Here is a 23007-nt window from a genome sequence, read left to right as displayed (position 1 = left end):
CTTAAACTTCTTGTTGTTACTTTTCAAGATAAGCATTTAAAAAAAATGCTTTTTATCTTCTTATCTTACAAATTAGCCTTTTTCTTTCATAGATAGTTCCCAAATTTTACTTTCAGGAACACACTGGTCATGGCACTCCTTCACTCTTAGCTGAAGCAATATAAACTATTCTAATACAAGTTTTATAAAAATCAAGCTACCAGTCATAAAATGTCAGAGTCTAGCAGAAAATGTTATGAGATGAGGTCTGTTATTTAAACAAAATTTTCAGGAATTAGGGAAAAAGAAGTCTACACTCTTCCTGGTAAACTGAGATAGGAGACAATCTTTTACTAAGATTTAGTAGTATTTAGGCTGAAGGCAAATTGAGATTCTGCAGTTGAAGTTGTCTTGGAGAGCGTGAATCCCTCTCTCCTGCAGTTGCTGGTAATGGCTGTACTTCAAACTACAGGAGGATGCCCTATGACAATAATTAGACAGGACAGAAATGATGCTTGGGTTGCCTCCTTTCCATAAGCCCTTGACACTATTTTTGAAAGATTTATCATCGTTACATTCCACTAATTGTTATAAGTGGCTAATAGTTGCAGCTTCACACCCAGTTAGTGCTTTTAGCTTAGAGTCATTGCATGGGAAGGCAGAATACTGTCCCCAAGACAAGAACCTCGCTTCAGAGTGGTGTGAGGGGCAAGAAGTTCTGGCGTTGTTTCTTAACATACTAGCACAACAAACAGGATGGACTGGAGGCTTATTATAGCTGTTGATGTGATCCTGCTTATGAAGTGTATCTCTTAATTCCCCTCTTCTCCCTCTCCTTCCATCCTATGTATCAGTCCTCTGATACTTTAACAAAACACAACAGTAAACCTGCCTAAATATGTACAAGGATTTGTCCTCCAGTACCTAGTTTGTTTGGCTGTGACCTGCTTTTGCACACAACTGTAATAAAACAAAAGTTTGGCCCAGCAGCAAGGTTTTCAGTGGTGTGAACACCTGGACTAAGACCAGATGCCCATGCAATAGAGAAGTTACCAACAGTGGTGACCACAAGCCCCGTGCCCAGCTGTTTGATTTTGATGAGCTAGATGGAAGAGAGACCCATAACCTGTCCCACTTGACCCACAGTGCTCATCACTGATGGGAGGCTTTGCTTTCCAGTGGAGATAGGAAATATCACAAGCTATTCAGGGTCCAACTCCATGGCAGGATCTAAATGCCACCTCACTTCATGCATGTACAACCCCCTCAAGACTGGTAGAATTAAACCAGTTCATTCCAGCTAAGGGATTCACTTCATGTTTTGAATGTGATGGTCCCAAAGGCAACCCTTTCTTTTTTTCCTTTATGCACAGTGTCATAGACAGAGATAAGTGTAATGTCTTTGGAAAAAAAAGGTAAATTCTTACATGAACTTTTAGGAAAAAAAAAAAACAGGTCAGATCTGTTTTATGTTTGATTGCAAATGCCCCTTTGCAGACGTGTCTCGAAGCTTTAGTCTCAGCATTTCCATCACAAACATACTTAAAATATCACAGACAAGGTAGAGATGATCTCATATTTCACTTTGTTTAAACCATTTTGACATGATCATTTGTTGCTATTATAAATAGTGAGATTTGGGCTGCTGAGTAAAACACAAACACAGGAACATGTCCCTGTCCTTAGCTAGTTCTTAGCTGGAATAGAACATTCATTTTGCAGCACCACCTTTGAGTGGAAAAAAAACACAACATTTCATGACAGCAACAAAACTATGATAAGTTTAAAAAAGTATCTCCTAAAGGGAGAAAATGAAAACAGCTGGCTGTTTTCAGGGGACTGAGAACACTGTGGGGCCTGTTTCCCTAAAGTATCCATTGAATTTCTTGGGAAATGGGTCCTAAACCTTTCTAGGGCACAGCCTGACTAGGCATACAATGGGAGGGAAGAGATTATGTCTTGGTTGTCTCTTGCATTGTCTATGAATGACTTCCTTCTTGTTCCTTGGTCTGTCCAAAATCCTGCTGCTGAAGTTATCTTCCCTTCTTGCTGCCATGGCCACGTTGGTCCTGTTGAGTGCCCTTACTGGATTTCCATTTTCACATTCCTGCTCCTTGCCCGTTATTTTCTGCCTGTTTCTCCTCCTGTGCAATTTTCTCATCTGCTGTGCTGAATGTCTTCTCTATTGCTGCTTGGTTGCCAGACTTCTGTGCTGCTCCACCACCTTCTTGCCCCTTTTGGCCTGTGCTTTCTGTGCCTTTCCTTTCCTGCCTTTGTAGCTTGAGGATTTAACTTCTCTGGGGCGAGGCATGTGTCTTGGTGTCCAAGTTTGCAGAGCGCATATTTTGCGCTGGATGTGCTTTCTGTTGAACCATGATCAGGCACCTCCACCGTGGTTGTACCCCATGGAAGTGAGGAATACCTCACAAAATCAGACTTGTCATGAATAACTGGGTGGCCATCTGAATACTCCCACCATCAAAGCTTTCTAAATGGCTATAGGAAAATAGAATGATGCTTCAGATGGGACTATAGCATAGTCCTCAGACCTCCTGTACAAAGCAGATCCTTTCCTACATGGCAGAACAGTCCTCACCCAAGAACTCTCAGTAGAACAAGATAATTTTCCTGCATATCTGCTAATAATCCCTATTTCTGGACCATTTGTGCTTCAGTGAGTGCCCCCAGTGAGAATTTGCTCCTGTTGGTGGCTGAGCAAGCCATCATGCCTTCTTTAGTATGACCCTACTGACCAAAGGGACTAGTAGTAACATTCTAGTTTTATATCACTGCTGCTTCCTGACCTAAGGGAAAAACAGTTTAAAGAAATTCTTTGGATTTTTTAACTTCTCTTCAGTGCTTTGAAATGGAAAGACCTCTATTTTTCATAATTTAAACTCCTGCCTAACTGGGTGAGTGTTTGAATTCCTAGACTATGACAAAATGTTAGCATGTGTCTGCCTGAAATGTCGAGAGGATCTTTAATAACCTCCGTCCACCAGCAACGGCGTTAAAAGCTTTGCTAAGACGATGAGTGAAAACCCCACAAACAAGGACCCCAGCCGTTTGCAGGGAGGAGGTGCATGGCTCTGTTTCACCGAGGGGGCCCAGAGGAAGCACCACAGGGTGTGCCCCGTGCTGCCCGGGTGCCTTTCCCTCCTGCCAGTTCAGGCAGGAAGCTTTCAGGTGCCTGCCTTTTATTTATCTTGGCTAGAAGATGTTGCTTTTCTGCAGTAGCCTGCAGACCAAAACTTAATGCTGAGATGACCTCGCCAAGCAGCCCATGTGCCCAGCGACTGCTCGAGAGATTGCACAACAGAGCTGCACTGAGAGTGCAACTATTTCTCAGCTTTAATTTGTTTTGTGTGAAGCACGGTGGCTAAGGGGTGAGACCTCTCCTTTCTCTAAAGAGGTCCTCAGAGGGCTCTCAGAGGGAGAAGTTTCTGCTGCAATGCTATGATAAGAGCCCGCTGCTGCCCTTTGGCTCTTCTCTGAAGTCCAGCACAGATCTGGTGATGAGATTGCAGGAGATCTGCTGTAGGTGTCAGATTTTTCTCTCTTGCCATTGAGGTTTTTGACCAAGAAAAGAGCAGCCGTTTGAAAAGCCCAGCAATTTTGCTTTTGCACTTGCAGAGCACAGAGTGGTGACACTATTTTTCCCTTTATTTAATTTCTGTCTTGGAAACCCATGTGCCAAGTTTTATCCCATTGTGATGCCTTTCTGGCACTCTCAGAATCCCCTCGCCTTGGTGAAGAGCAAGACATCCTTGACTGTAAGGCTACGAATGGGGATTTATGACCAAGTCTCCTTTTATATACACTTAGCCCAACTTTACTGCTACAAACAGATGAGGGTGATAAGGTGGGCAGGTTGTTTAAAGTTCTGTGGGAATGCAAGCACAGTTCTCTTCTTGGCACCAGGAATCTGGCTTGTCTAAAGCAAAACCTCAGCTCTGCAAAAATTGTCATTTGGAAGAACCTGATCCAAGCCCTGCTGAAAACAAGAGACTTTGTGTTGGGCATGAAGGTTAATAACACCCCTTTTTCATTAGCATTGTTTCTTAATACCTTTTTTTTTAAAGTGCATCTGGAAGAAGTCCTATTAGCACATGCAAAAAATTTCTTCCTTATAAAAATAATGAGATTTAATGTCTGGCCAATGCCTTCTAAACGCACTGGGAAGCTATCCTGGCCAAGGATGGGTGTGATCCCAAGACACCAGCTGTGGCCTGGTGCAGATCTTAGCCAAAAAATGCAAGAGCTGTCCAGAGCAGGAACTGTGACCCAGCTCTTAGGCATAATGTGACCAATGAAAAAGGGAGGAAGCATTGGTCCTGTGGTATTGAGTTCCCTGAGATGAGTGCTCTGGGGCAGCTCCTGGTACCATTAGCCTTTGCCACCCTGCTGCCCTCAGGCACATGCTGAAAGGATGCTGAAGCCTTGAGCTACTGCTCCTGCCCCATGCTCAGGTGCTTCGGTTCAGATTCCCAGCCTGGCAGCCCAAGGTAGCCATCTGAGGGGCTGTGCCACTTTCTCAAGTGAAAGCAGGGTGTTTAGAGGTGCCTCATGTGGTTTAACCACTGATGTCACTGAGCTCGCTGCACATGCTGCAGCGCCTGTATGTGACGTAAAAGGCACAGTCCATTTGTGCCACTTGCTTCCTTGTCTGAGAGGAGGCACATGCCTCTCAGAGCCACTGCCTCACTTGCTTTCTGCTGTGCATCCTGAGCTGGAGTGGGACTGGTTAATAAACATGATTCACTGTTGTCTTTTAGCTGTCAGGGCTAGAGTGAAGCTCTTGGTGCCGGCAGGTCTAGCTCTTCTCACTCAAGGACTAATGTATTTTGCTTTGGGAAATAGTGACACCCAGCACCATGCGTTAGCTTTACCTCATGAAGAGACCATATACAATTTCCAAACTACTTAGCAATAAAATTCTTCTGTCTCATGCCGTGGTGCCAGCTGTTTAATTAGGAATAAGCAGAGGCTGGGTTTTATTCCTGCAAGTAACAGAGGATATTTTTTTCCCCCCTCTTTCAGCTTGCAAAAGATAAAGAGCGCCTGCAAGCCATGATGACACACCTGCATGTGAAGTCAACTGAACCAAAAGCAACCCCTCAGCCTGTAAGTACTCAATTCTGCCAAGAGCAAACAAAACTTCACAGCAAACCTGTCTTTTCTGTTCTCCACCAGAGTGCCTGATGCGAAGCACAGGCCCATTTCAGAGCCAGTCGTGGTGAGGAGGTGCGAAGCACTGTTTTGCAGGAGGCACTGCTACAGGCACCTGGGCTTTTTCATTCCCCTCTTCAAGGACTTTGAAAGAGGTTTTGCTCTAAAGCTGGTGCATTGGGCCTTTTTCTGGCCTCATGTATGCCTCAAAGTTGCTTTGCATCAGTCTGACTTGCATGAAACCTTAGGAAGTGTTAGGAAGGAGTTGTAATTAAATTATTAGGATGTTTATTTTGCTTTCTCCCTGTCTGACAGACATTTGCAGTAGAAGCTGCACTTCTTGATGATAATCACAGTTACCCAGTATCAGGTTTTACACTGTTGAAACTGAGAAGGGAAGCCTTCTCCCTCCCAGACTGCCCTTTGAAGAGGAGATGGGGGGGAAACAAAAGTGGCTTTGCAGCCCAAGGCACCCCCAGGGAAATCCACCATCTTGTTGCCTGACCAAAACGGCACTACTTCTGTTGTTGTTTTCTCCCAACCTCTTAATGCTGAAGATGCTCCTTGGAGCTTCCAGTGATTATTCAAAATGGAGAGAGTGCTTTGCTTCTTGATTTTTAAGATTTGTAAGATTTAAAGGTACACTGGCTTTATTTGATTTTGCTTTGAGTCATTGTGTGAAAATTAATTGAGCGTTGACAATCTATAGTTAGTACGAGCAATTTTAATCAATATGCAATGATGCAGCATAATGACAAAGTATTGGTTTATCTGTTTTGACTGATTTTTTTTCTATAAATAAAGCAAACACACACCCATATATGTGTGATTTATGGTGATAGAAATAAAAAGGAGTCAGACTATTAACCCAGCAAATATGGTAGCCTGCCAAGATGCAGTTGGTAGACAAAATTAATGTCTGAAACAGAACACATTACAGAGATAGAGAACATAAAATCATTAAACACTTCGCGCACACATTTTTACTAGAAAAGGTTTTCTCAGTTTCCATGTAGTTGGAAATAAATGGCTGCAGAAGTGCATAGGGAGGCTACTAGACAGAAAATTGCAGGCTATTCAGCAACACTGGAGCAGATGTCAAAGTCAACGGGAAATTTCAGGGCCTTCTTGGAGAGAGTTGAGTGGTAGGTATAAACCCTTCCATTTAAGCTTTTGAGATGCCCAAAATTGCTTGATCTGGTGGATACCAGCCCTCTAGAGTAGAAGCTCCTTACAGTGTCTATAAAAACAGCATTCTTACAGTTCCTCACATCCATCTCAGCCTGAATGCAAATGCTTCAGCGCATTGTTGGCAAAGTATGTAGACCCAACAGAATGGGGAGGAGATTTGGTTTCTATAGCTCTTACTGGATTAAAAATTAAAACAGCGGAATAATCTGGGAGTCTCAAAGCACTCTGCCTTGAGGCCTTTCATAACAGCACTGCCCCTCAGGAGGAAGGATTAAAAACTAAGGGGAGGAAATCATAAGGTGGCGAGCAGTGTTTGGCAGGGCCGCCCGTGATCGATGCTGAGCCACGGAGGGCAGGAAGCGTCCGTGGGTGTTGTAGGCTACGGAGATACCAGGCGGTGTCGCCATGAAGATTAGTGTTAACAGCTAATAAACAGGGAAAAGCAGTGGAAGAGGGGAAAAGGGGGGAAAAAAAAGAAAGTGAACGCAGGGGGAAAAGGGCTGTCTTGATTAGTATTAAAAATGTTTTACATTCTGGAAAATTATAGCTTTGTTGGGGACCTCCTACTAAATTTATTTTTAACTGCTCTATTGAAAATTCTGTACCACTAGTCAACATTATCTCTCAGTTGCTCAGCACAGTGTTTCTTTATTAAAAGAAATAGGCATGAATATTTTTGACTGAAAAATTAATAGCTTTTGAATTCATACACAGCAGGTTTTCTTTTGCAAAGAAGTCCAATATCGCTGCACAGCACTTCTATAACCATTTATTTAGAGTCCAAGTCAAACCTTTGACAGCTAGAGCAGTGTTACAAGCCAACATAAAGAACTCCAAGATGTAAACCAACAATAGGCAGTCTGTGTGAGGTTTGCCATTGTCAAATACATAGATTGTTTGGATTAGTTTATGTAAATGTACTGTTGTATTACCCTTTGGAAAAAAAAAAGATCACATTTGTGTATGAAAAGTGGTTTCGTTCACAGGCAGCATTATAAATTCCTTATCCTTTAACTTACATGTTAGAAGTAAAAATTGGTGCCTGACAGGCCTATATTGTGTGGCACTCTGTTGTTGGATTGAAACTGCCTTCTTTTCATTTATTGAAATATAGAAAAATTTATTATAGATACCATCTGATAAATCAGGAATTATTAAAATATGTATAGGTGAAGCATTTGAAAATTAATTATAAAATGTCGAAGTATAGTGTTTTGCATAAATTGTGCCTTCCTAGTGAAAAAAATACACAGGCACTGCATAGACTGTGCTAGACCCCAGTCCTTTTAACTCAGTAGGATAGGACTTTGGTAAAAAGATCTGATGACCATTATTGCAGTGCAAAGTATTCTTTACATCCAGTAATTAATTTTTTTTTGCCAATATAACTAATGCAAGGTGTGTGTTAGAATTAATATATTGTGGCGCATTGGTGATTTTAAAGGAGAGAGAGAGAGGCTGCAAATCTGAGCGGCAGAGAACTGGGATTTAAAACCACAGCCTTTTCATGGCTGAGGAAATGGTTCTATTCTGCTTAAAGGATCTCAGTGCATGGGTGTTAAGCTGTTTTGTAACTGGCAGGCAAAAACTGGTGACTGAGCATCTGTGTTACCCCTGTGCCACTTGTAATCCACACTGACCATTGGTGCTTTCGGGCTTCAGGCAGTAGTGAGTGGTTTTGGACCAGCCAGGTTCTTGGTGCATCATTTGAGAACTCTCCCAGTTTCAGGGAAGGGATGCTTGTCCAGTCTAGCCATGTCCATCCACATACTCAGCCTTTGGGAGGCTTTAGCTGCTTGCAGTAATTTTGATCTTGGGAAGGTGAGGTCTCTTCCAACCTTACTGATACTGAAGGGTGGTGGAGTGGCTTCTGCACTTCCCTACACTACTCCACCAAGACATCTGTTCAATAAGGCTTTTTAGTCTTAGTAAAGCTGATGAGATTTAAGCATGTTCTTATGTGGTGTGGTGGTGGATGGCCTAAATTGTTGGCAGAGAGGGTATGTATGTGGGGAGATTGCTGTTGATATCAGATGTTCTGCAAAGGGCAGCTCTTCTGCTCCTGAGGAGCTCCTGGACAGACGGGAGGGGACTGGGGAGAGAGAGGACATCAGGAGCTGGGGCAGTACTCATTGCCACTTTTAAACATGCCCAGCTGTAGAAGTAAAATGACCAGCAGTGCAGGACTTTAAAAGCAAATGAAAGTACCTCACAACTTAACACTTGAAGCAGATAAAGTGGTATCTATTGCTGCTACATGTGTTGCTTTAGTGAGACTGAAGGACCTGGAATAAAGTGAGAACAAAGCTGTCTGTGACATCTTTGTGTAAGGTGAGGTTTTTTCCAAGATAAAACAAAAACCTCCACAACACAAAAGCCAGAACAACAACTTCTCAAGAGTTATCTTTCTGGTTTTGCTATTAAGATACCTTCTACCCCATGCTCTTTGCATTGGTGTTAGTGATCAGTGTGATAGATTGACATAGGAATCTGCTTTCTTTTGGGAGATTATTAGATGTCCAAGTTCCTAAGAAGGGAAGGAAAAGTAAAAAGCATCAACCAACAGATAATTGTGCATACTCTAGCAGACACTCTGGTGCTATAGCCATCTTTTAAAAACAGACAGAAAAATGTTACAGAAACTTTTGGCACTTTTAAATAAAATGTACTGTTAGCTATCCCTTCTTTAATGTATTTTTTTTACCCTAACCATAGCAGTTATGATTGTTTTGAAATACTGTTTTTAGCAACTGTAATAACAAAGCATTAAAAAAAAAAGAAGTCTTTTAACTGTTGAGGTAATGACTGAGCATTTTAGCTGCTGTAGCTGTACTTTATAGTTTGAAAAAATAACGCCACGCAGCAATAAAGATAGATTCTCAAGCACAACAAAAGCTGTTTTTATATACTGGTTTTCATTAAGTCTCACTCCTCAGCTTCAGTTTCCTTAGTATTCCTGCCAATAACAACACCTGCTAAGTGATCGCTGCCTGCCAGGCTCTGCATCTAATAGGCTAATGTGTCCAGGCTGAAACGGGAGAGGAAGACACAGCATTTCACAAAGTTTTAGGCTCAGCCTTAACTTTCTCTCCCACCCTCAGAGTCTTTGCTCCCAGAGCATTTCAGTCCCAGGAACTCAATGCAGATAAATCCTCAGTTGGGACCAATGTGGCAGCATCCGTCACAGAGGAGCTGCTGCCCTGCAGCACTGGGTATGGCCCCGCAGTAACACTGAGAAATGTATTTATTTATTTTGCTTTTAAAAGAGTTTCAGGGGCTTTTTTTTTTTTATGTGCTGCCACTATTGTCATGTAAAATGTTTACACAAAAAGAAGTCAGGCTGAGCCCTAATGGGAGAGCCACTTACTGGAAATCTATTTTACAGGGTGAAGGAGAGGGTTACCTCTTTGCCTTGTTTATATCTAAAGAAAAAGAAAAAAAAGAAAATGACTCAGTCTTCACCTTTAATGGGAAGATATGACTGTTTCTTGAGAAGGAAGGCTAATAGTAAAATCCTTAGCAGGATATTGAATGCTGAACCATTTATGGCATTTATGATTAAGATAAAACAATATGAGGAGCTGTTCTCAAAACCTAAACCTGAACAAAGCATCCAACAAGGTTCAGTGATTGAATTTGCAAAATTTTAGCGCCTAAACTTGTGGATTTTGGTGGGTTTTTTCCTAGTTTTTTTTTTTTCACCCTTCCTGGTTTTGGGGGGTTTTTGTTGTTGCTTTTTTTTTTTTAACTTGGGAGGAAATTCTCCCCCCCTCCCACCCCCAGTACAGATATTACAAAAACATTTAACTCTGTAGTGGACAGGCTGTACCTCCCCAGCATGCTTGAAGCATGCCTCATGTTGTTCCTTATGCAAGTGCAAAAGTTCTTGCCCATTAAAGTGCTAACTGTGACTGAGGCTCCCTCCGCTCTGACAGCAGTGGTACCTCATCCAAAAATTACGGTATGTGGGAAACAGGCTGTGTACAAAATACCAACACGAACAACTTTTCTAATCATAGTAACTTGTTTTTAAATAGCAAATGCAAACAGGGAGAAACCGTGTCAAGTTTCCATCAGGAAGAGAAACCCTCCCAGCCCGGTCCCTCCCTGATCTTTGCCCTGCATAACCATCCAAGGCCGCTTTCACGTTTCTAATTGACGCCAATATTAAGATTTAATAGTTTACCATTCAGATTAATAATTCAAGATGGCAACAAAACCAACACCATTCATAATTTGTTATTCTGCTCTAATTCACAACCGATTTTTCAGCCTTTGCTCTGTAGATGCAACAAAGAAAGCGGCGGTGAAGGTCTGTGGAGGGAGCGCAGCCCTCTCCTCCCTTACCCAAGCTTGTGTTTTGGTAACAGCAGAGGCAGAGATCGGACCCCAGCTGGAAGAGGAGAGTGTCATCAAATAAAACACGGAAAAAGGAAAAACTTCGCTAGCGATCGACAAGGTCGTGTTTCATTAACTTGTTGGTTCAGGCTCGCAAATGGTCGTCGGAGGTGAAACGCAGCAGACTTGCTGTGTTCCAGCTTTTTGTTCTCTCTTTCCTCACAGACTGCAGTCATGTTTAATTTGGAAACTGGGCTCCTTTGGCAAATTAGCAATTAGAACAATTTTGTGGGAATATGTATATGTGTCATTAGTTTTCCTGCAAATTAATAGCAAGAGCAGAGGTCAGGCAGAAATTTTCCACTTGACTGCAGCTCCTCTGTTGAGATTTGGCACTTTGTTTTGGAACGGCCACAGCTGCTCAAAGCCACAGTCTTCCTTTAGGAACTGTCTTTTAATTAGTTTACCTCATAGCCATTATTACAAATATTACTGCCTCCCCTCCTTGAAATAAAATTACTGTTTCTACAAAATATTCCGGTGACATCTTGCACCACTGCACATTGATGGTGGGGTCACTTGGATGCAGCGTTTAATCATTAGATCACCTCCATAAGCATCTCCTAATTAGAGTCCTTACAATACAATTTTATCTGGTAATTAGCTGAGATTGGCTGCTTCCTCTGTAGCTTATTAGTGGCAGCCCAGCAGTGGGTGTGAATCGCAGTGTCATTTGTCAAGCCTGTTAAAGCCCCCCCCCCCTTTGCTCGTCCTCTTCTGTGTTTATTCCTAGTTGCTACCTATGCTGAAAAGCCTGAAGAAATTCAACTCCATTCAAATTCTTTAAGCAGGGAATACTGACCTTTGTGGATCCTTCCTCGCAGTTCCCTAGTAGAAACAGATTAAATGTTAAGTTTTTACACACTAAAAAAGGAAGGGGAGTCTTTTGAAAAGGAGTAGTTGGAGCCATAATGATGAAGCAGGAGCAGTGATCTTTCCGACAGGAGGGCCTGGCTGCCGAGCCTGCGCTGGAGACAGGCACTTAAAATTGATGCAGATTTGCTCGCAGTTATTGGACTGTTAAAATGTCCATTTAGAAACTGAGATAAAATACAGTAGATTTAATTTCATGGTGAGACCTGTCAGTTGTACTATTATTATCGTCACTGGTCCTCTTTTATCATATGTAATAGATGGATAGATGGATAACAGGGAGACATTACTGTATACATGTCCCTAATCAGTGTCCTTAAATCACGCCAGTCAACAAATGGACCAGTCTCTCCTCAGTGGAATGTGGTGACAGTGCCCAGCACCATGATGCAGTGAACAGCCATGCTCAACTCCTGGCTGTGGTTAGTGGTCCATGCTAGTATGGGAGTCTCTGGGAAATCAATACTCATATTTTACCACCTTTCACCATCCCTTGTTGGGTTCACATTCTCTGGCTTTGCCACCAAGTGTTAACTGTTGCCCACTGGAAGGCAAAACATCGTTTGTAAGCACCTGCACAGAAGGATGGGTGTTTGAAGTCTGCCACTCACCTCCTCCTGTCCTTGGAGCGCTGCTCCAGCCACCAGTGCACCATCACAGGGCATGGCGCTGCGCTGGGTGTTCATGACCGGGACTTCCTTCAGCTTGCTGCATCTCACAGTCAGGAAACCAAAAGCAATCACAATTTATCTGTTGCTCAGCTGCTCCCTTTCTGTGGGCAACGAGCTTTCTGTGTGGGTATCCTTTCTATAATATTAGATTCCTTCATTTTTCACTACCTTTGTTTTGGATAAATCCTATTATTTTTATAAAGAAATGTTATTTGTGGCTATTAACTCATATGAGGGATGCTAATGGGAGTTTTCTTATCTGGTTACTTTCATATGAGGGAAATTAATACAGTGCCTTATGGATAAACATGAGCTATTTGGAGACATAGCTGAGTAGTGCGCCTTGCCTTCATCTGAAAAGGTTTAATGTCCGGCAAAAAGGAATTTTAATCATAAATAAAAGTTGTAAAATTCTGGCCCTGTTAAATTCAGTAGGGATTTTGCTACTGACTTCAGTAGGGTCAGGATTTCACTAATATTATTCACAAAACCGCCTAAGGGAAGGAAATGTGGAAACAGTCAAAGAGCCCTTTCCTGAGTCTTCTTTTCTGATGTTGTAGTTAAGAGATGGGATTGTTTGTTTAAAATACTTCAGCAGGAGTGACCTATTGAGACAGCGCATCATCTTTCAAAGGACATTGTAGGGCAAAAAGAAAGGGTCGGGGAGGAATGTGGATGCTGGTTATATAAATAGGGTTGTGTATCGAAAACACTTGAGTTGGAGCTGGGTTTGATACACAGTCTCAGAGGCAGTGGTGTTTTACAGCCTGCTGTGGCAAGCTGCCATTTGTCCAGGGCTGGCCTTCGTGCAGGTAATGCTGCTGCCTTCCGTCCTGGGAGAAGAAAAAAAAAGAGCAGTGCCACTTCTGCTGGGCTGAATGCTTGCAGTATTTCATGTGGTGTGATTAATTAAATTATTCCAGCATTAACCTACTCTGGGCTTTGCTTTTAAAATGGATGAACAGAGGGGGGAAAAAAAAGCCCAAATGCTGAAAGAGAGAGAGATTGTGCTTCTCCCTAGTACGTCCCTGGGAAAGTCTTGCCTTTTAAGCCTGATGCCTTGGATGAAATATCCAAGAAGACTGATTAGAAGCCATGCATAATGATAGCATGGAAATAAGATGTGTGGGGTTTAGATTGTGAAACAATGGGAGTAAAATAAAATATTAAAATGATTGTGCTGTGTAAGATCTTCTTTTAAGCTTTAGATTGAAATCCACGATTTGTAGTTCTGGCAGCAGGCTACGTTGTTCTTCTTTCAAATCAGTGAGAAATTTTATATATTTATTTCCCTTTACTGGTTCCTAATGGAGATGTTGGAGCAGCACTTTGTGCTGAAGAGAGCGCACGGGCTGTGTTGTCTGCTTCAAACCAAGGAGGACTCCGTCATCGAGAATTTTCTCTGCAGCCCTTAATTAGTCAGAAATGCCATTTGTAACAAAATCCTCATCCTTCCCTCCGCAGCTGAATCTGGTATCGAGCGTCACGCTTTCCAAGACTGCATCCGAGGCGTCTCCGCAGAGCTTACCTCATACTCCCACCACCCCGACTGCGCCCATCACTCCTGTCACGCAGGGACCGTCGGTCATCACTACCACGAGCATGCACAACGTCGGACCCATCCGGAGGCGGTACTCGGATAAATACAACGTCCCCATTTCGTCAGGTAAAGGGGTTCCGGTGGCGCACCCCCTTTGGTGGGACAGCTTGCTGTTGCCTGCAACCTGGCAGCAGCAAGCTGTGATGATAACAGAACAACTTCTCTTATTTAGCAGATATTGCCCAGAACCAAGAATTTTATAAGAATGCCGAAGTTAGACCACCATTCACGTACGCATCTTTAATTAGACAGGTAAGCTGAGCCAAACACATGCATTTGGATTAGAAACACACACAAAAAAATCTCCCTGTATGTGCAGACTCTGGATTAAATAGATTTTCAAACCTTTGGTATGTAAGCGTGCTCAAATGCTCAAACCTTTACTATAAGGGTTTTTAGAACTGCAATATATAACATAATTGCTTTTGATTAAGTATTACAATACGATGTGATTATTAGGAAATTCATTTCACACAACAGTGAAAATGAGCCTGTTTAAAGATGGCAAGTCAATTATCACAAGCTACAGTAATCTCTGATCCCTAGAATTAATCTGAGCTCTAAATAATTACTGAGCTTTAATCAGCTAGTGAAATGTTTTGCATTTCTCTTTGATTCTGCTTTATGAATGACTAATAAATTAATATTTCTGTAAGGAAACAGAAATAAAAACTCAAAACAATTAGATAATTCCATTTTGAATTTTGCCATTGAACTGTTAAATACAGCCATTAATCTTAGTTCGTATTGTGAAAACCCTCTTTTGGATTTTTTGCTCCACATCTCTTCTTTCTTCCTTTCTTCCCTTCTTTCCATTTTGTATTTGATGAAGTAAAACTGAGTCTATTCTGTACTGGTGGGCTCATAACTGATCATGCAATCACTTTGCTTCACAAGGCCATCCTCGAATCGCCAGAAAAACAGCTAACACTAAATGAAATCTACAACTGGTTCACGCGAATGTTTGCTTACTTCAGACGCAACGCAGCGACGTGGAAGGTAAGCCTGAGCCCGCCTCTGCCTCTCGCCTTTGATATCTGACATGTACGGAATAGACATTGCTGATGACATAACAAATTGTAACGACATGTGGACATGAAAATTTAGATCGGCAGTTTTGACACGCACTGGGAGCCTTATCTGCAGGAACAATTTGATATTTGGCAGAAAAATTCTTCTGCCTTTGAAAACCACTAATTGAATCCCCATTATTGGCTTTTATGTTCGGTGATTATGCCACGAGTTCCTCTATGTGGTTGCTGTTAGCAGTGAAACTCAAGCCCTTCAGCTGGAACATATTAGAACCAAAAAAAAAGAAATTAAAAAAAAAAAAGAGGTAAAGTTATTGTATCAGTAGGAGATGTACTGTTTGTGTCTTTAGTTATGCAGACTGTAAACACAACAGCCACTTTTTTTTTCCCCCCGGGATCTATAGATCATTGTATTTCTTTTCTCAATCTATTGGCTTTTCACTACACGTATAGATTTGTTATAAACTTTTTTGTTTTTTAATCCTAATCACACAGCAGCAGCTTTTTGAAAATAATATGCAAGAAGCAAGCCCCACAATAAGGAATATGTGTAACAGAAATAAACCTGTTATTTGGCACTTCAATTTCCTACCATAACTATCTCAGATATTGTTAGATAAGAGGTCTGGGGAGTCAATTTTATTTTATATTTTGGGAGGCCACTCCTTCCCTTACATGTAAGATTACAATAGCCACACTGGCTCCTGAAGCATGTGCAATTACAAATGAATGAATCAAATAACAGGATCTTGTATCGCTATAAAAATGGCACTCCAGGTACTTTGAGCCTCACTTAACCTAGACAACTCTGTTGTTCTCAAACAACTCCAAATGACTGGGTAGGATGAATATGTCCCATACATGCTGTTTCATGAGCTCTTTCCATTTTTCCTGTATTGGCCTGCATTCAGGATTAATTCCTTCAGAGGCTGGAGCTAAAAATGCTCCTCGGTTTTCAATAGGATGTTTTGCCTTTAATTCAGATCCCAGTGCAATATTGTACATTTTCAACCTTGGTCTAGAAGCCCTTAGGTTCAGGAAAAGTCTCTGTGTTTGCTGCTTTGATTCTTCACTGAAACTGGAAAACATGAGCAATGTTTCACTTTGCAGCTTCCTTACTATCCAGAAAGGAAATTAACTTTCCCTGATTTAAGATGCTTTTAGACCTGCCTGTCTCTTGCTGCTGGAGTGGTTCCAGTAGGAATTTTCAACAGCTGCAGGTGTGGGTGCTAAAGTAAAAATCCTATTTAATTCCAGCAGCAAAGGGACGGGAAGTGGAGGGAGGAGTGTAAGGCAGCCCTTGCTGTACCTCCTCTGAGGCTAGTTTTAGGAATTAGCTTTGTGCATCATGTAAATTCCAGTTCCAGAAGCCTTGTGCACTTACGATGTGCTTCTGCAGAGGAGGAGGAGGAGAGGCAGAGCTGTGCACCCTCAGGCTTGCAGAATGGCAAGGTGCGTCTCAGGGAGGCCTGTGCCGTTTGTTGACCTCTTCTGGACACCTTGACCTTGTGCAGATGGCCAGGTCGTGCTGCACTGAACAGGGAAGAAAAGCATCACCCCAAGTTCCAGCAGCACTAGCAAAACAGGCAACCTCTTGAAGTAGTGCAGGTTTTCATGCTGAACACTGCTCAGATTTATGCCAGCCTTCAGGAACAGCAGGGATGAAAATGCAGCTCTGGATTGGCATGACGGGAAGCCCACGGGGCGCAGAACAAGCGCAAGGGGCTAATTGCAGAATCAGAATAATTTGAATATATATGTGCTGATTTGCACTCACCTTCAGCTAATGCTTAGGGGGCATTTGGGTCAGTGTTTCCCAAGTTTAGGGTCAGGGTTTGGTGTGGGCAAGCTTCCCTGAGCCCTCTTTCAAAAACACAGAAGAGTGCAGGAATAAAAGACCTTTAAAAAATGAACCTCTCTCCCAAAATGCAGTACAGCTGAGCCTGAGCGGTTATTAAAATAACAAACCCTTTCATTTACTACATTCAAGCATGTTCAGGGTAATTTTTCTGCAAAAGTGGCTTGCATACAAATATTTTTAACAAGGTAAATATATAATCTTACAATAATAGCTCCTAATTTTTCTGTTAAGCTGATTGCTGGGGGAGCACTGTGAACTGGTTCTGACAGGTCAGAGGCAATGTCTGTTTGCTTTTATTTTTTGGAGTAATTTGCTGGCACTGAGTTGCAGCCACGAGGCACAGGCTGCAGGTGTGGCTCTGAAATGTTGGGGTATTGTTCAAATAAAACTATTAGATAACAAGTATCCAGAGGCAGGGGAAACAAAACAATTCCTTAAATAAGCATTCACATGAAAAACAGAAAGCAGGGGATACACTTCATGGATGTCTTGCAAATACTGAACTTGTCTGTCTGAATGTATCCAGCAAGAGACCAACCCAGCAGCCTTAACCATCAATCTCACGTAGACTTCAAGAGAACAAGAGCAGACTGTCAAGTATTCCTTCAGCACTAAATTTATTTAAAGAAGATCACAAATATTTCTGCTCCACCCTACATGTAGAGACTGTTTACAAACTCCTAGGACTCCCTTCGCTGAACTTTGCTGTGTGCATTTGATCAACTGCTGCATGAACTACAAGATCAGCTTTCACTGGAGGAAATAGCCTTATTATTCTTACATTTTTCTCCAGACTTGACAGTGTTCCCATTTTCACAGGAAACTGCCTGAGTTACCCAGATGTGGGCCTGCAGCCCTGTGTCGGGTTGCGCTAATGTGGCACCCACCAGCAGTTGCTGAGCTGGCTGACTGCAGCCCATAAGGTGTGTGGTGTTTGCATGTTTTTCCTCCACCTCAAAATCAGGGGTTTTTTAAAAAACATTTTAAAGTAATGAAACCTCAAAGAGGTGGAAGGAAAAAAAAAACACCATCACATTAAAAAACAAGAAGAGAAGAAAGTAATGGAAGAAGGAAACAGCCCTGATGGTCAGGTTGACATTCTACTAGATTTCTGCCTTGCTGAGAGGAAAAACCTATTCAAGGTTTATTTTTCCACCGTTTCAGAAGCAGATCAGTGTGGAAAAGCCAAAGTGGTGGGATTGAGTACCTACAGTCAGAAGAGAGATGTGTTTGCACTCAAGCATCTGCAGAGCAAGGGCATTCTGAGCCCTGAATCTTCCCCAGTACCAGGGATGGGAGTGCAGGGACTGTGCTAGAGAAATGGAAAAGTAGCAAAAGAGTCTTAGCCTTCCCCTCCCAGGCACACACACCACTGCCTCTTAATTTACATGACAAATGCACTGTGCGTACCCTTTGTTTGCACAGTGATTTAGACATTCATGATTAGAGCTCCCTTTCACCATCCAGACCCGATGTTCATTTAAAAAAAAAAAAAAGAAAAGAAAAAAGAAGATGAAGACAACGATGGAAGGGAAAAAAAATTGTAGTCTTTTGGTTGCCTAGACCCAGGCCATGTGTTTGGCTGGCATTGTGCCTGCTAACGAGTCAACCAGATTGACTAAATCAATGGTGCCAGTGATGATGGATGGAGTTTGTTCGCCTGCATATATTCAGCAAATGGCTTCTTCTGTTTTCCCTGTTTACCGAGCCCCTCTTCAGCGGCACTGGGGACAAGCCCCATGGACAAATCCCAGTGGCTTTGTAGTAGAGTATTTGCTTGGAAAACTCATAAACCAGGGAAGGAGCATGGCACTCCATTTGAGGAATAACAAGGCTCTCGGCACTGTTTCAGAGGGAAGAGGGACAGAAAAGCCAGGAGAATGAGGTGTCTCATTATGTCCAGCTTCAGCAAAGGACTGATCACATCGGAGGGGTTTGCCAGGCTCATCCTGACCCAGCGTCAAGCTGCAGAGAGGACATCTGAGCATCGGATGCCATGAGCACGGATCTCTCTGGGTGATGAGCTGTAGGGATATTATCACTTTGTTTCAGAGAGCCCTCCTCATGTTTTCACTTGGCAGAGGCTCAGATCAGTCAGTACAGTAGTCTGCCAGAAATAGGAGCCAACTTCCATATAAGAGCAAGCCGTGGAGGCAGGAGTCGGTGCCGTGCTGGCCAGTGGGGTGCTGCTGAGCCCTGAGTCCTTGGTCTATGCCGTGGGTGTGGACGGAGGTTCAGCACCTGATTCACATTAGCCCAGCTGTGGGAAACCACATCAACACCAGCTCCAGTGCCTCTCTGCTGAATTGAGCTGTCTGTAGTTATATGAAATCCTTTCTGTTCTCTCTAACTGCTTTCTTTTGCAGGAGAGAAGTTTCTCTTTGCAAGGGCGTGTATGTTTGTTTTGAAAATGTCTAAGCAATGTTCTCCTTGTGTTCTGTATGAAATGTGCTGTATTATGCAATGTGCATGCTTAAAATGATGGCTGTTCTCGTTCACTCTGGGGATAATTGATACAAATAACTTGAATTTCTAATCTTGGATGTAAGCTTTTGTATTTATTTTGTCTTTGCGAAAATAAGATGTAAAGAGCCGGGAAAAGCAAGTGGGTGCGGGGAGGGGATGGGGCTTAACATTGCAAAATGAAGACTGTCAAGCTGACTGTGCTGCTGTTCTTGGACAATGATGAGCATTTTCTCATAGAAAGTTTTTGAATGTTTTCTCTTTTATACCTGCTGCAGAATGCAGTGCGTCATAATCTTAGTCTTCACAAGTGTTTTGTGCGAGTAGAAAACGTTAAAGGGGCAGTATGGACAGTGGATGAACTAGAGTTCCAAAAACGAAGGCCACAAAAGATCAGTGGGTATGTCCACCATGTTTGAACTTCTTAGCCTAGCTTGGATCATGCTTACAGTTTAACGTAGAGGCTTTTGGCTGCTAGCTGGTGTTAGACCAACCTCAGGTGGTTTCGCATTGTTTCAGTTAAGGGAAACCAAGACAAACATCTCATCACTACTGTTTGTATGCCCACCAGTACCCTGACCCTGCTTGCTTGGTGTTTGTTGCATCACATGCTAGTAGCTTTTAGGTGGCAATGCATATTAACCCTCACAAACCATTTGCTTATGCTTATTGCATTTTATTTTCTTTTTCCTTTTCCCTGTATTTGATGTCTGTTCTGTCCCCGATCCCGTGTCCCTTTGTTTCCACTTCATCTCCTTTGCTGCTGCTCTTGTCCCAGGGTGCCATTCGCACCAACCTCTCACTGCATAAGTGCTTTATCAGAGTAGAGGATGAGTTTGGGTCCTTTTGGACTGTTGATGATGAAGAGTTTAAACGTGGCCGTCATATTCAACGAGGCCGTCCTCGAAAATACTGCCCCGATGAAAACTTTGGCGAGCTTGTTGCACAGTAAGAGCTTTTACTTGCTTTAATTTTTTTTTCTGCTGTTGCTTTGCTTTGCATGATTTACCCATCTCATGTAGACTTGCATTTCACAAAATAGTGACATCACCTTTGCTGCTAAAGAAACTAAATTTTTGATTGTTACGTGTATTTTGTGTGTCCTACTCTGATAATCCAAATGCCTATAGCGATAACTCTACTTTGACGTGTTTGTTATAGCCTTTGTTGATAGTGCAATGTAGACTAAAATAATTATCCAGAGATATGCTGCTGTAGACCTGTCAGGAATACAGATATATGCCAGGAGAGGCTTCCGATAAGTTTTAATTCTGATGTTTTCCTTTGCTCTCAGTTGTATGCTTTGTTTTGCAACTCTTAATCAGAAATAGGGTAAGGTGCTGCTAAGACAGAAACGCTGAATTAACTTAAAAGTGTGAAAGTGCAGCAAGACCAGCTGTAAAGATTATAATCAACAGGCCATCCTGTTCCTTCAACAACCACACACAAATATTCCTGGGGTTCCCAAAGCAATTTGCTTTGACCTTTACTTGAAGGCCATTTCTCCAGGACAACTGATCCTTGCCGTTCCTTGTGGGAGGGGCTCAGTTAAGACTCTTCTCACCAGGATCTGTTCCCACATGAAAAAGTCCCCCACCAAAAAAAGGAGCAAAAAAATGCCCAGTGAGTAATAAAACTTTGGTGATTTTTTTACATTGGCACTTTCAATCTAGTTTGGATTCAGTTATTTACTTTTTCCTCTCTTGTGGACCCAGTGGGATTTAGATGACTGCTAAAGAGAGAGCAGATCCACTTGGCATTCACTTTCCTCAAACCCAGCCCCTTACATAAACTGAAGCTGACAAACGTAAGGGTCCAAAATAGCACATCAGAATATTTTCTATTAAAATGGTCTTTAGGGCAGCATGTTGTTCTGTGTGGTCTGTGCCAATTCACTGTGGCACAGCAGTACCTGCTGTCATGGCTTGATGACCACAGCCCCAAACCCTGAACTGTCTGGGGCCATGCAGTCCCTCATTGAAACTATTCACTGCTTGCCTAGCAGGACATAACGCAGCTCGCATCCTGTCTCATCACAGTCCCCTGCTCCATTGCAAGGGACCCTGCTGCCAGTGACTTGGAGAATAATTTTCATGACATAGTATTTAAAATGTCCCATGGTGCTTTTGATCATAGCCTCCTCATGATGGACCTTTACATGGTAACTGCCTCCCAGACACGACGAATGTTGGAGAATTTCTCCTGAACACAGCTAAAATGAGCAGAGATGCCAAGATGTGCTCCTAACCTCCTAACGCAGGGTAGTAGAACACATGGTGAGGTAACGTTGAGAGATAATGATGTTCCTTATTTAGTAAAGGCAAAAATGATAACCATAGCCTAAACCTCAGATATTTTCCTTACATTAAAAGAAAAAAAAAAAAAAGAAATGAAAGAGAACTTGTGTGGAAAAACATTCTCAGCTCTAGTTTTCTGGTGTGGGTGGAAGCGTTACATGCTTGAAATGCTCGCACAGAAGTTGGTTGCATTTAACTCTCCTTTTTATGTTTTTCTTATGCAGTAACCCTTCTCTTATTAAAAACATACAGACCAGCCACACCTACTGCACACCTCTCAATGCTGCTTTACAGGTAAGATTAATGACTGTAGCAAATATGCAACAGAGGCGTGTGTCTTCCCCACTCATTTCAAAATATATTAGCCTTGCTCTAATTAGATATTAAATTTTAATTCCGTTAAACTTTTTTCTTAAGTGCATAAAGCATCATAGTCCCTGGAGGCAAACACATATCAGCCTGCTTCAGCATTAGCTAGATGCTTAGCATTTTGAATATTGTGGCAAAAAAATTAAAAGTTCACTTATTAATATTTATCAGCAGTATCATAATTTCCATCCTCTTATTTCAGAATTTCACTTGAGGCAAAAATACCACAAGTGTAATTACTCTAGCACAGCTATTAATGTGCTGAATGATAGGATACTGCGGCACGTGACCTTCTATTGTTCATGGGTTTAAAGAGAAAGCAGATCATTTTTTCCCCCTTTTCTTTAAAGGGGCTATTTTTTGCATATCTCCTATTGTTGGTAAAAAAAACCCAAATGTCGCAGTTCTGATAGAAAGAACAGTTTTTATTGGTTTAAACTTTGCCGTAACTGTTAAGACAAGAATTGCTGGTTTTTCACAACGTAGAGATACGCAGTGCCGGTGTGCAATTAATAACTTGCAACCTCAAAGTGTGTGCATCTCCAGCCCTTTGTCTTGTGCTGTGTACCAGGTTGGCAGTTTTTTTCCCCTCTACACATTCCTGAATCTATCTCAAAACCCCCAGGTAAAGTCCATATTTTCTGTATCGATATCCAAATGCATTACCATGTCCCTCAGTTTGCAGGGGGTTTGTTTGTGTGGTGGTTCCAGCCTGTTCCATACAGTGTGAATGAACCTGGGAAGCAATACTGAGTGTGGTTGCACCCTGGTTGGATGTTGTGGGTTGCTTTTTGAGAAGTTCACTGGTGGTCACGGGTATTTCCTTTGGCCAATCACACTTTGTGGAAGGTTTAGCAGATTTCTCTTTTCAGATTATTGGGAGCAAAGCGATGTTCTGCCTTTCTTCTAATGATTTGAGTTTCTGCAGTAACTTCTGAAAAGCAAAGGAGCGTGTGTTTAAATGAAGCAACTGTAAATACCATTCATTAGTAACTTATTTTCCCTTGAGTCTTGTGAAGTGTGATTTTTAAAGACTGCTTTGTCTCTTGAATAGTATTAAGATTACAAGCACATTTTACATTCATCAGGCTGAAAGGCAAAAATG

General features: G+C 42.2%; 1 protein-coding gene across 9 annotated transcripts in view; it reads left to right on the top strand.

Annotated features, from left to right (window-relative positions):
* Positions 1–23007, top strand: part of FOXP1 (forkhead box P1) — a 399727-nt gene that overhangs the window by 367528 nt on the left and 9192 nt on the right. For 8 of the 9 annotated variants that reach the window (XM_054161354.1, XM_054161309.1, XM_054161316.1 and 5 more), the window contains 6 exons: positions 5020–5103; positions 13746–13947; positions 14054–14133; positions 14779–14880; positions 19515–19636; positions 21758–21827. In XM_054161354.1, the coding sequence (XP_054017329.1) occupies positions 5020–5103; positions 13746–13947; positions 14054–14133; positions 14779–14880; positions 19515–19636; positions 21758–21827 (660 nt within the window). The remainder of the gene's footprint in view (positions 1–5019; positions 5104–13745; positions 13948–14053; positions 14134–14778; positions 14881–19514; positions 19637–21757; positions 21828–23007) is intronic. The other variant, XM_054161346.1, reaches the window with a different exon arrangement.

Source organism: Dryobates pubescens, chromosome 1 (genome assembly GCF_014839835.1).
Source record: "Dryobates pubescens isolate bDryPub1 chromosome 1, bDryPub1.pri, whole genome shotgun sequence".
NCBI classification, from domain to species: domain Eukaryota; kingdom Metazoa; phylum Chordata; class Aves; order Piciformes; family Picidae; genus Dryobates; species Dryobates pubescens.
This window is presented reverse-complemented; position numbering and strand designations above follow the sequence as displayed.